The sequence below is a fragment of the Cebidichthys violaceus genome, unplaced genomic scaffold (genome assembly GCF_023349555.1).
Source record: "Cebidichthys violaceus isolate CVI_PGR_0920_01 unplaced genomic scaffold, fCebVio1.0.p SCAF_8, whole genome shotgun sequence".
NCBI lineage: Eukaryota > Metazoa > Chordata > Actinopteri > Perciformes > Stichaeidae > Cebidichthys > Cebidichthys violaceus.
Genome location: NW_027176964.1, coordinates 10,070,467 through 10,084,372, shown reverse-complemented (window position 1 = coordinate 10,084,372; position 13,906 = coordinate 10,070,467). Strand labels below are relative to the sequence as shown.

General features: G+C 40.1%; 1 protein-coding gene and 1 pseudogene across 1 annotated transcript; both read right to left on the bottom strand.

Annotated features, from left to right (window-relative positions):
- Window positions 1-714: 714 nt before the first annotated feature.
- On the bottom strand, window positions 715-4,952 carry LOC137892672 (aquaporin-1-like; annotated as a pseudogene).
- A 3,999-nt stretch (window positions 4,953-8,951) lies between these two features.
- On the bottom strand, window positions 8,952-11,436 carry LOC137892855 (aquaporin-1-like). The gene is made up of 4 exons (XM_068738247.1): window positions 11,008-11,436; window positions 10,138-10,299; window positions 9,826-9,906; window positions 8,952-9,513 (listed from the first exon to the last, which is right to left on the bottom strand). Exons 1-4 carry the CDS (start codon window positions 11,368-11,370, stop codon window positions 9,334-9,336), a joined length of 786 nt encoding a protein of 261 aa, XP_068594348.1. The 5' UTR covers window positions 11,371-11,436; the 3' UTR covers window positions 8,952-9,333.
- Window positions 11,437-13,906: the final 2,470 nt, after the last annotated feature.

Sequence of the window (13,906 nt, the reverse complement as noted above, 5' to 3'; positions counted from 1 at the left end):
TTCGTCTACCACATACATTTATCTCCTGAAATTCTCATTTTTGAAGACTTTTCGTGGAAAGTCTACAGTTGGTCTTGTCAGATTGCTGTAAAATGCAACCACAGATTTAGGAGAACTATAGGATTCACTTACAGCTATAAAGTACCCGAGCCCAACTGACAGCCCAATAGCCAGCAGCGCAGAACTTCTAACATCACTCCATTGCTTATCAAGCACACACATAACCAGCTGAAGAGCTCAAGCTTTATCCTACAGTCACTTTTACTTTCAAGACAACACCTAAATGTAAAAAGTTAGACTTTAGAGTTAGAATGAAATGTTTCTGTTCAAAGAAAGTCAAAAACAGACAAAGATGACCCCCTTGGCAAGGGATCCTCTGTGCCAGCAACACCTTCAGCTCCTGAGTTACTTTCTACCCTGGACAGTGCATCCAATCAGCAAAATGTTTTGTGAAATGTCATTGCGTTTCCTGAGGGGAAATGTTGTGTTTTGTGAAATGTTGTGATGTCATTTTGTGTGTGTGAAATGTCCTGTTTTGAACCCCAAAGCCACCGTACAGAGGGGAGGAAAAAAAAAACTGCACAAGATTTCAGGTCACACATTTGAGCATTAGAGACAAGATGAAACTCCTGATGTTGACAAAGTATTTTATTTGATACAAAAATCAGCCGTATAAAGTAGTAATTTTCAGACAAGAATCTCTTTTGACCACTCTCAAACATCCTCTAGAAGGGGCTCACGAATTCCATTTTCCTGTGTTGAGCCACAGCAGAACTGGGCCCCGTTCCTCGTACGTGGTTCAACTAAGTCGATCAAATGTCCTATTAGCCAGCTTAAATTAACCCGATGATTGAAGTCAGGCTATCCCGGTTTCTCAAAGGTTGATCCGCGCTCAAACAATCTTGTTAATTCAAACCAGACTTCAGTTATCAGGATAATTGCACGTGCCTGTCCTACTTCAAAAGGGGGAAGCGTCGATCACCAAAACCATGATTTTCTAACAGTACAATGGCAAATAAAGTCAAAGAGCAGGAGATGATCATGAACGCATATGAGGAATTCAAGACCGTAATCATGGCAAAATCTAACACCGCCACGAGGGCTAGACTAGAAGCATGGCAAAATATCGCAGACAAGTTAAATGTGTTGGGAAAAAGTATAGGCAAATTTTAAGTGCCTCATCACCCCAATCAATCAGATTATATTTCTTTAAATGTGCCTGCTGGCAGTAAGCTTAATGGAATGCATCATCGAATGAGATCTTGCTAGCGAAAAAAAATATTATCTCAACTCTTTCAGAATAAGTAGATAAAAACAAACCCAAAGAGTATCTAATTGATATGAATTAATAGACATTTATGAGGATATATGTACTGAATGCACTTATGTATCATGTACTGTATATATGTGTGTATATACATGTATGTGTAGATTACCATATAGAAGTAGGAGTTTGAATATGTGTGTGCGAATCTGTGTATGGGCAGATCAGTATGTATGTATGTATTATTCATAATCAGAAATTCAATCAATTGAAGCAGTGAAAATAAATTGTGTGTGATTCTCTCTATTCCTTTCATGAGTCCACGTTAATCATTTTCTACAATAATGATATGCTATGGTGTACTAATAACACTGTCATATAATTAAGAGTGCTTTCAACCCCCATGTTGTTGCAACCCAGCCATCAAGAGGACATGGGAGCAAGTAAAAACTAAGCACAAAAACATTCTTCAGAATGGTGAGTCAATACAATATGTGCCATGGTAATGTATTGAACACATCCATAAGTTTCTTAACCTTTTATAAACGAGGCCTATTTGCAGACCTCAGCTCGAATAAAGATAAGAACTACCTAATTAAATGTATAATTAAATTAAAAAAAAAAAAAATTATATATTTTTGAGATGTGAAAAGTCATGGAAATATCAGTATACATGTTACAGGTTAACATAAGATAAGGATGGAACACAGCACAACTTGGAAAATTCAAAAGTTCGCTCTGGAAAAACAGCAATTTCAGGATATTGTTTTTTGGAAAGTATGGAAATCCAAGATTTAAAATATTCCCAGCTCTTATAACAACTGAAAAAGGCTCTCTATACACAGTTATACATAGATACAGTGAAACATTTATAAAATATAGAGCATATAAAATTAAAAAACTGATTAAATATTCCAATATTTGAATACATTTTTTTTTTTTACATCCAAAAACACTCTATATCACTTCTATGTATCACTCCTGATGTTCAATGAATCAAAAGACAAAAGATTGGACCTTTTTTGAGTGTTTTAAGCTCTTTCTAAGCCCTTTTTAGTTGTTTAGTTTATGGTCACATACTGCTTCAGATTCAGCCCACTCTCTCTGTTAGATGCTAGATGATTGACAGCACTATTAGCCAATGGGAATGATAAACGTCCCATCTGATGGCAGATCTGAAATCTAATTTGCTGAGCTTCCAACCCTCCCAAGAAACCGAGGAGTGTCGGAGAGACACGAATCGAACGGATTCACACGGAGCACCAGCAGCTGGACATACCAAGCAGTGGAAGTACGGAGATATTTCATTTTTTCGCTGAGATTCGACCAAAAGTGAGTACAATATTCGATGAAAGCTGTGTGACTTTTTGTGTTCGAAGCTGAATATCTCTGCGATGGTTTACCGGAGAGAGAAATGGAAGATATGTCCGTAATCTCCGTCAGGCGGACATGCTTTTTCATGCTGCATGTTCGTAGGTAGCACGTTGCTAACGGAGTGTAGCAGCTGTTTTCTCCGGTCTTTTCCAGTCATATCGAGTATGATTTATGATATTTTGTTATTTGTTTGCTTGGCTGATGGGAGATGTGTTTGTCTCATGTAGAAGTGACCTAGTTCATGTTGTTCCCAGGACGCTAAGGTTTCTGCAGAACTATAACATCACTATATTCGTTCTTCGTGGGTTCTCTGCCAGTTACTTTTAACACAAAACTCTCAAAGTTTTTATGTACTCTGCGTCCAAATGGGGGACCCTCGGGTATATAGCACCAAATAAACTTTACGAACAGCATGGCATGCAGCGGCTTTCCCGATGTTCTCCGCATCGCCAACGCTGTACAAAAATGTACCACTCACAAAAAAGCGCAAGGCTATGCATGCAGTCTGTGAGACAGTCAATGCTCGGCTGCGGCGTTCACAATGTATGACTCGAGAAGGTCTTGTAAATAAATTATTTATTTTCGGCAGAATCGATAGCGCTCGTATAAGAAGTCATTATGATGTGATAACGGATCTTGGCGATCTCAAAGAACTCTCTACCTATAAAAAGCTAATCTAAATATCGCTCCTTCATCAATGGGATCTCTGAGGAAGGGAGCGGCCATTTTTTTCCGGGGGAGTAGCAAGCTTATCCAGCAAACTTAAGTTAGCCTGTACTGGAGCAGGTTCAAGTTTATGGATGTGTTGCTATGGTGATTTTGCCAAACTTGCTTTGTGGAACCGAAAAGCCTGATTTATGTAATCTTATCCTGAAAATTATCCGGCTAACTCAGTTAGGTACGAGGAACTGGGCCCAGGACTCTTGCTTTTTCCCTGAATGGTTCATCTCTGGGTGCCAGCAGATAATTGTACAGAAGCACAGCCACCACACCGGCACTCATTGGTACGGCCCCGTCCACCTGAAAAAACAAACAGGATAGACACATCTGAATTTCAAATGGTTCGCAAAACTTTTGCGTATTAACATGATTTGCAGCTTTTCAATACCTAATGATCATCAAATGACTCCTGTATAACTGCGGGCCCAAAGGTTTGAGCTGGGTTAATTCCGCATCCTGTGAAGCTGATCTGTAATCTACATCAGAGGATCAGTAGATTACACATGTGCCTGATTTCATCCTATGCCAAGCCATTATCATCAATCCACAGCAAGAAATGAGGATATCAATGTTTTGATACGCTCACCCCAGCAAGGTGTCCCAGCACTACAGACAATCCGATAGCCAGAGGTACAAATCCACCGACATCGCGTCTCTTGTCACTGACTGCAAGTACACACAGGACCAACTGAAGGGTGAGCAGGAATTCCACACCAAAACCTTGACATGGGCCGATTCCATTTAGTGGCAATACAGGAGAAAACACTTCAGTTTACTCTCTGCCTCTTTTGTTAACCATGATTAGGGAATTATTTTGCCTCCATTTCAGCAGCTCTTGCGTCATGGAAAAGAAAGAAACCTAAAATGGAAGCAAGCATGCAAACAAACAATTGGACCATGCTTTAGTTGCCTGACTGATTCAGTTACTGCAGAAGATGGCACAAGCTTTTATCTTATAAACACTCCCTGGTGAGAGAAGGCCTGCCCAGGTGTGAACCAAGAGTGATTATTCAAATTTGACATTTAAATTATACAACTTGTCACCAGCAGTTGTAAAATGGGTAAATCTTAGAACACAAAACTAGACAGTGTCTGGAGTTGACACTTGCTTTTACAAGGAAAACTGCATCAGGCTGGAGGCAATTCCTCGAATGCCACTCAATCTGAGAAACACATGCCATCCATTAAGGAAAGCATTACTCGGGAAAATTGGAAACACATGCATTCCGCCTTACCTTGTTAACACCAAGTGAATGTGTTGTTTCAGGCCTGATACCATACACAATGGCACTGCCAGCCACTGCCCCCAAAATCTGAGCGATCATGTAGAAAAAGGCTCTGGGCAGACTCATCTGGCAGCTGGCCAGGAGGCCCAGGGTGATGGCAGGATTCAGGTGGGCACCGCTAATGTGACCTAGACACTGAGCTAATGTGGCAATGGCCAAGCCAAAGGCCAATGCCACTTCTCCTGGTCGGGATAGGAATGGTTTCGGTCTCCTATCACAGCTGAGAGGCCGATGAAGATAAAGATGATCATCCCCAGAGACTCAGTCAGAACTGCCCTCCAAAATGCCCACGTTTTGATTTCTGTCATGACTTCTCAGTTAAATAACGTCACGCTAAACAACAGATTCTGGCCAGTGTTTCAGTGACACACATAACTGTGGCCCAAGCAGAGATTTGGTTCCAGCAACCCAATTGAGGCTTTAAAAAAAAAAAATCAGGTCTGATTGGAAGCAGCTGAGAGATTTGCATTTCACCAAGTGAGAATGACCAGCTCTGTTCAGTACTTTTCTAATTAAACAGAAGGCTTTTACTGTTATTCACAATTCATTAAAGACTGCACCAAACTGAATGACAAAGAATTTCTTTTAGAAAAAGGAAAATACTGAGCAAGGTTTTTGTGCAGCATCCAAAATAACACATGCAGCACTCTGCAGCTTGCGTGCATAATTCAATCCATGCTTGAGTCAATTTTTATTATTATTGCTGTAAGGTAAAATTGAGTTGAGAATAGGCTATCCTCCTTATGATCTAGGAATTTAAAAGGCATCCTATTGTTATCTGGCTTAACTCCAGGCGAATGAGACATCAAAGGTGTGAACGACATTCATCAGACGTGTGAAGGACACTCGCTGGCCATTACTTTTTGCAAGTGTTTGTGAATGGTTTCCCTATCTTTCAATCTACTTATTCTATTCTGAGCTTATGTCATGCAGGGTCGGCTGCATTGAAGTCAACATCAGTCATATGCCGCTGTGAAGGAAATGGGACCTTTTGAATTCTCAACAAGGAAACCAGCCTCCCATTCTGTGTGAACGGACTGACAGGTTAAAGGGTCACGCTGCTTCTTGTCTTCTTGTCAGTGAAATAAGAAAGAGAAAACCGTCAAAGCATCACTTTTGCTCCATCCAAAAAAAGGAGCACATCCCCATCTTTTCTTTATAAAAGAACACGTTGCCAAATATCTTTTGATTTCCATAATTCAGTCATTTCTTTTCCTTCTTAAATCAAATAATAAAAACACACCACTGATATATTGTAGGTGTACCTGAATGTTATATTTGAAGATACCTGAGATGAGAGATGATAACATCAATGAGAGGATGAAGGAGTTATTCATTCAGAAGGATGGAAGAGGTGTATCGTAATATACAGCACATAATAAAGTAAATGCCAGAGATAAGTGGAGAATCGACAGGAAGGACAAAGGTTACCCTTTCTAACCCTATGAGCAAGAGCAGCTTTATGGGCCAGCCAACTCTTCTGTCAGACAATATTTCATTTGTTGAAAAAACATCCTTATTTATTTGGCACATACGTATCTGATACTACTCTACTGTACAGCATCTCATAAGCCCCACTTCCACCTTGACACTTTTAAAAAAAGGGTTACATATTGGCTCTTCCTGAAGGGCTGGGTTTCCCTTTTTGAAGAAAGGTTTTTTTCAAGGGTGCTTTGTAAGACTAAGGACTCCATTAAGAACCATTTTCATCCACATTTTTGGAAGAAAGAGCTCTTTCTTGTTGAAAGCATGAGACTACAGCCATACTACTCCATCCACACAGCGTTTCAGCCATCGTTTCTGAAATGATCTCAGTCCACACCACACGCCTGGAAACGAATATCACGTGACTTCACGTACATTGGGCATGCGCCGATGTAAACAGGAAGTAGATTGTCGTATTTTGTAACTAAGCAACCAGAGTAATAAAGTAGTCTTTAATGATCGTAAGTATGTGTTTGATACTTAAGATCTTCTCTCAAATCTTCCTCTATAAACTCAAACAGATACAGTTCGTGGAAAGTTTAATACGTTTTATTTTTCAGACTTAACTTTAGTTACAGCGTTGCGGGTCTCTCTCTCTCCCTCTCTCCGCTCACTGATCTCTCTCTCTCTCTCTCACACCGCTCAATGATCGCTACAATAACAGCTGTTTCCTCCGCAGACATGCAGACTTTAACTGGACAACAGCTGCTAGTAAAGACAACAAGGTCAGCAACGCCTGTAATCAGTTTTCCGCGTTAAATTAACCTGGTAGTCGATTGCGGGTGTCTACGGCATCGTTTCCAAACTTATGCGTTTCCGTCCGTCCACACGAATACGCTACCCGGAGTTTTATAAGTTATAGCTTCGGGATCGTTTCTAAACTCCTCCGTTTACGGTGCTCGAAAACGCCGGCGTAGTGTGGACGCTCAGTGTAAACGGAGCAAAACATATGCGTTTCCAAACGAAAACGGAGTAATGTGGATGTACTGAGAGTTTGAAGATCCTCCCAACCCACATACAAGGCATAAATAACATCAGGATGCTTTGGGGTTTTCTGAAGAAGCCCTGAGAGGATTTCTTATTGTGGACTGTTATGAGAGCTGGACCTCAACCTAACTCAGGGATTATTGAATAAACACAGAGATTTCAAGCGTGCAGAATGGGAAGCAAGTCAAGTATATAATCAGTATGTATGCTGGTCTGAGCAGAGTAACATGTTTATTAGAACTTCAAAGGTTTTCCCTCCTTTTATTTGCTTGAAGTAAGTGAAAACATAATGTCATAATCATGGTGAATAAAAAGCTAAGATTGTCTAAATGGTTTTGACTCATCTGTAAATCTCAAGCAGTTAACTAGAGTCCAGGTTCAAAGCTTTAGTTGAGATCTCAGTCCCAGGTGCATATGTCTGTCTGTTGGGTAAAAAAGACTCTGGATGTTTCCCCCAAAAAAGTATTTCCTTGTCCCATATCTCTCACTCACAGTAATATATACATATTTTTTTATTTCCTTCTCTACAGTGCTCTTTTGCATCTGGGAGTAACCAGAACCAGGCTTTCTAATGATATCAGTGTTGTTTTTGTACTCACAATATTAAGCATCGTACGTCACTTTACATAATGACTGTCACTGGGTTTGGGTTTTTGTATCTCTGATCTCCATTCTCTGCTTTTCATCATGCCTATACAAACACCAACGTTTTATCTATCACCTGAATATGGTGATAAGACATACATATTCTCAAAGTCAAGACTTCAAACCAAAAAATTACCAAAAAACGGGATGTTGAGCTAGAGAGGCTATCCATCAATCAAAGAAAACACAATGAGATTGGAACGATAGCTGAGTATCCAGGTCCAAAATTTAAGCCAAAGATTACTACTGAACCACAAGACAAGCGTTCTCAGTAACAATTTATGCTGATTAGACATTGATCAGTAATTAGACCATATAAGTTGCAGGTGTATTCACAAATACAAATTTAGCTGAAGAGGGTAGAGAGAGTCTACGGCTGAATACACACACACACACACACACACACACACACACACACACACACACACACACACACCTATTGAATCAACCTTTAACACCAGATAACGCTAATAACTCAGATTTAGCTCTTGTCTAATCTTTGCATGAGCATTTAAAGACCTGTCAATCAGTCTGGGTGAGATAGCAGGTTCCGATCCATATTTAATTTTTTTGTGAGTTGACCGTTTCTTTGTTTTGTTACTTCTTCAACTTTACACATTTGTCAGACTTTCCAGTGAAGAATTCTGCTCTCTCTCACGTATAGATCGCCTGACTAGAACATTGCTCATTATCTTTGTTTAATTGTCCCAACATTGAGAAACACGGAAACTGAAACATGTTGGTCTATAAATAATGAATTAGATCATTTGGCTCAAGCTCTTCAGGAATGCAGACCTATGTATACTGATTTGTTATCATACAAATCCAAGACTGGACTACCAACAGTGCAAACCTCAAGGGCCTCAGGCACTAAACTCCTCAGGTTCACTGGAAGAGACCCACCAGCACGTTTGCCCTGGAGCCCCCTACAAGATTGATCTGGCAATGGATGAATCTGTATATTTTCATCTTGAAATAATCTGCAAAACACTAACAATTATTTAAATTCTAATATACTGTGCTCTAATTACATTTACAATTACTTTTTTTTCCTGCATTCAATAAGGGTTTGTATGTCTGATTGCTTAGTGCTGATTGCATTGAAAAGAAAAGATTTAATCTATAACATCAGATACCAAACATGTATTCATATTTGGTATCTATAACAAGAAAGCACATGGAGTACCAGCTGTTAACAACAAGTGTTTTATTTACTTAAAAAAGGGAGAGACATTTCAAGAGTGCACACAAAACATTATCCATCAGAAATAAAAAAGTGATATAGACACAAAGGGTATACAAAAAATTAAATGGCTCATCATTAGAATACTGATATGGGAAAACATTTCAGCCCACTGCTCTGTCAAGATTCTCACATCCTCGACTTGTTTGCCGGAGCAGTTTATGTGTGGGGTTGAACAAAGGAGTGAATTCTACTTCAGAGAGACACTAATTGACCCGTGGCCACAATCCTCATTGGCATTTCAAAATAGCACAAAAACACTAAATTCAAGAGCTTTTTTTTTTACAGGAGCATAAACATGTACAAAGAAAGTGGCTGACTGTATGGGGCTATTTCGACGTCATCTCCACAGTTGCATTGTCGTTGGCTCCGTTGACGTCATAGTCGCCCACTGGGCCGCTGACCAGGACCTTCATGCGCTCAGGGAAGTCATCGAATTTGGGGAACAGCAGGAAATCGTAAATAAGAGCTGCTGCTAAACCACCACACATTGGCCCCACCCAGTACACCTGCAATGGAAAACTCTGGATCAATCTCTGGATTGGCATTGGTTAATCTGTCACATGCGAACCCATCGTTATCACAGGAAGATAATACACATAAGATTCAAGTTCAAAAGGTTTATTTTTGTCGATGTGTCTGCCGGGCTAACTATGAAACAATAGGAACACTATAACTGATTAACTCGTGAGGGAGAATTCCCTAGTAATGGAATCATCCGTCTGTTATGGAGTTGAATTATTGAAGCTTGACATGTAATATGCATGCAGAAAAATGTAAGGCACGCGTAAAGAGCTTGTGTTCTTCCGTCTCTGACTTACCCAGTGGTTTGTGAAATCGCTCAGGATCAAAGCCGGGCCAAAGGAGCGAGCGGGATTGATGCCGCAACCTGTGTAGCTGATCTGTAATGAACAACGAAGAGACAGCATAAGAGGATATCTTCAGCTACATGATCTGGTGGTATAAGGGAGTCAGGGGTGAGGGGTATTAGCTGAAACTACAAGAATGCATGAATCTCTTCCACTTGAGGAGCTCTATCGTATCTGTTGCTTGTTTACATTGCTCAAACTCCCTGTGCATAATCCTAGATAAACATTATACTGCGTTGGAGATGATTTTAAGGTGAAACTTACAGCTGCCAAATGTCCCAGGCAGACTGAGAGGCCAATAGCTAAGGGTGCTGAGCCGGTGACATCACGCCGCCTTTTATCAGTGACTGCAATGACACACAGCACCAGCTGGAAGGTTGCCAGGAGCTCTATGCCCACGCCTTGGCTGGGAGTGACACCGTTGAGCTGCAAGAGTTAGAGAGGAATTCAAAACAACAAGCGTTTGTCAATTTGTGTCGGTTAGATGGATAGTTTCCCATCGTGACCACTTGTCATTTAGCAGATGCTGGCGTCGCCCTGCAAGCCTGACAGCAAGTTGGCTAAAGTGGCACATTGTTTATTTTTATTTTTTGAATAATTTTTATTCAGAATTATTTAGCTGTGGTACACCATGTATGGGGGCAGTGCAGTTTCTCCACAGTGATATCATGCCTCGAAACTCACACGTTTTTTGATAAGAAGACAGCTGTTACAGATAGGTCAAAGAGAGGCGAAGCATTCTAGCATGCAAAAAAACCCAACTAATAATTTACCAAAACAAGTGACAATAAATGTCAAAGGGTTGACTTTGCCTACTTTTATTGCAGATTCTTTCAGTAATTTGCAGTTCAGTGTGCTTTCATCATGTGTCATCACTATTCAATAATAAGCAATAACAGAATGTCCAAAGAACAACACAAACGGTGCCAAATCAAGTACCCACATCCTCACTAAAGTCTAAGTTTTCACTGGGACGTACATTTTAGATTGTAAAGGTGCTTTAAATACACACTGTTGCATCACATTGCAGTGCATCACATTTCTTGGTGAGAGTGGGATATTTTAGAGCTCCTGATTTTAAATCACACAGTATCACATGTTCTGTCAACAGCAGTCATACAAATCTTTACTTACAGAGTTAAGCCCCAGTGCATCAGTGGTGTTTGGACGTGCCCCATACACAATGCCACTGGCCAGAGCTGAACCTAGCATCTGGGCCACAATGTACATGACCGCCTTGAACACGCTGATCTGGCAGCTGACAAGCATCCCGAAGGTAACTGCAGGATTCAGGTGGGCTCCACTGATGTGGCCTAAACTCTGGGCCAGCGTGGCGATGGCCAGTCCGAAGGTCAGCGACACCTTCACCTCCTGGTCTGGGCTGGTGTTGTTCTTGTTCCCAATAGCTGCGGAGATGCTCAGGTAAATGAAAAGGGTCATGCCGACCAGTTCGGCCAGAACGGCCCTCCAGAAGTCTTTGCTCTTGAACTCTCTCATGGTGGTGGCAGGGTGGCTGTGGGTTTGAGCTCTGTAACGCCTGTGTACTCACAAACAACCGCAGCAGCCTGCATATATAGGGCCTGTGCTGATAATGGTCAGTGGGCGGGCTTTAAAAAAAACTGAAAGAGAGGGCCACACTGAATTAATGAGAAAACCAAAAGACTGGGCTCCCACTTCCCTCCCTCTGCTGCCTCACCCTCCTTCCTCTTTTGCTTGTCCTCCAGCCCTCTCCCAGTACCTCTCTGTACGCCACACTCTGGTCTTTGGACTTTTGTGAGTAATAGAACTGGGTCCTGAAATAGCTGTATCCAAAGATAAACTTTCCATTCATACAAGCATTTACAGTTTTACTGTCATTGTGAGATTTCAGTCGGAAATTATTTTTGCTTTAATTCGCGATGAATCATGAGCACTTTAAGTTTAATATGTCCTGTGTGTTTCAGCTGTAACATTTTTTAATTTTGTATAATTATGTTGTGCGCTCCTGTGGACTTATCTACACCAATCCCTGACAGCACATAAGGGAAAGCGAGAGTGAATGCCAGGAAACTCCCAAAAAGTAATTTCAGATCTCACCCTTTTCTCAACAAACAAGGTTTTCATGTTTTTTTACAAGACTACCCAAAACCTTGCATATGCCAACTCTGAGACACACTTTGAGACGAAGAGAGAGAAAAAATAAAAGTTGAGAGAATAAAAAAATTTTTTTTTATTTATTGCCAATACAAATTAAATACAAGCTTTTTTTCTATCTTAAATTGGATTTCAGTGGTAAAACAAGCAAAAGAGGACAACTAAAGGAGACAGATTGTATCAACCTAAACAAACCATTTAGAATATGTAGCATGTCACTAAATCATAAAATTCTGTGGAGTGGGCTGAGAATTAAGTTTTGGAAATGGGAAACATTTCTGGTAGATGGAGCAACTATAACTAATTAACTGAACGGATGTTTGCTCAATAATTCTCCAAAAATTTGGAGCAGGGTAAAACATCAACTTTGAGAAATGAGCTTCCTGTTGCACCTGGCCCCCAACTCAAGTGGGTGTGACAAACAAACAGCAGCCAGATCACTGCAAAATCTGTCATGGAATTTATTTTGCTACTACTTTGGTTGTTTGCAAGTCTCTTAGTGATGGTTAAACAAGCTTATTGTTTTATTTATTTCTGAAGGATATGAAATGTCTGATTTAATTCAAGTTAAACAAATTTAACTGTGTCAGCGAAACACACCATTTCCACTGATGTTATGCAACTACAAAATTATGAAACCTGAAGGATTTTCAGTATATTACATATAGTTGTGAAACACTCTGTCATTGCATCACAGAGTGTCTAACTAACTCTTTTTTATGCAGAATCAAAGGCAGATGAGGGAGAGTTCCGTCCTTAAACAAATGTATGACCTTTTAATTATCAACTGTACCAGCTTGTACTCTTACCAGTTCAATGGGCTAACACTTGGCACGTCGCAGAACAGTGACAGTGGCAGAGCGAAAAACGCAAAACCATTGCTATGGATATCTTACACTTCCATGGAACTGGAAACCACAATGACCAATGCTACTTGGCTCAGTACTGCGTGATGAATAAGTGTCAGCGTCAGTCAGTGTAGCTTGTTACATTATTTTCTTAGATAAAAAGGAATTGAATCTTCAGATGTATTTTAATTGACGTCTTTACTTTGTAATGTATTTGTCACGTCCACCAGCTCAATAACTGCATATTATTTTGTGTTTAAGAGCATTGGGGCAAAGGGTTGTATGGATAGAAATATCTGTTTTGTCTTTCATATTATATCACGTATCAAATTTTGGACCGGGACACACCTAAAACAGTTGGGGTTTTTTCTGTACTGTACTTCGCTGCCCAGGAACAGGATGTAGATAAGAACTATTTGTTGCCAAGGATTGATGACATATCCTCTTCAGTCCTGCACATAATTCATTTTTAAGATACCCTTGCTTATTAGCAGGCGTACTTAATGAAAGCAGCATTTTTTAAAGGGGCCATTTTACATTTCAAGTTACATTTGGTAGCTGTTTAAAAGTTAAGAAAAAGCACTGAATTATTATTAGCTAAACCGATTTAAACCCTAATTTGTTTGATAATTGAGATAATGTCCGGAAGGATGTGTGGTAGCCAACATGAAGCATTTTATTAGTGCAACAAAATAGGAAAAGAAAAATGGAGGCAGAAGAATCCCATCATCTTTCCTCCTCTTTTAGCCAAGATGCAAAAATGTAGTAAATAACAAACAAACTGAAAAATCTGTTTTGCCTCTATATTATTGTTTGGCCTTAATCAAAAGAGTGTAAAAAGATAGATTATAATAATTTAAAGATAATCCAGGCGTTTGGTTATGGTTACCCTGCTAATAAGTGAGGACTGATGCACTGAGGAGCTACTGCCTCTCATCTGTTACTCGACACTCAAATTGGAGACACGGTTTTCTTCTTAAAGTGAAATCCTGAACTGAAGAGATCGATGTGGTTGGATAGAGGAACATTTCTGAAACCAGCTCTCAAACTAG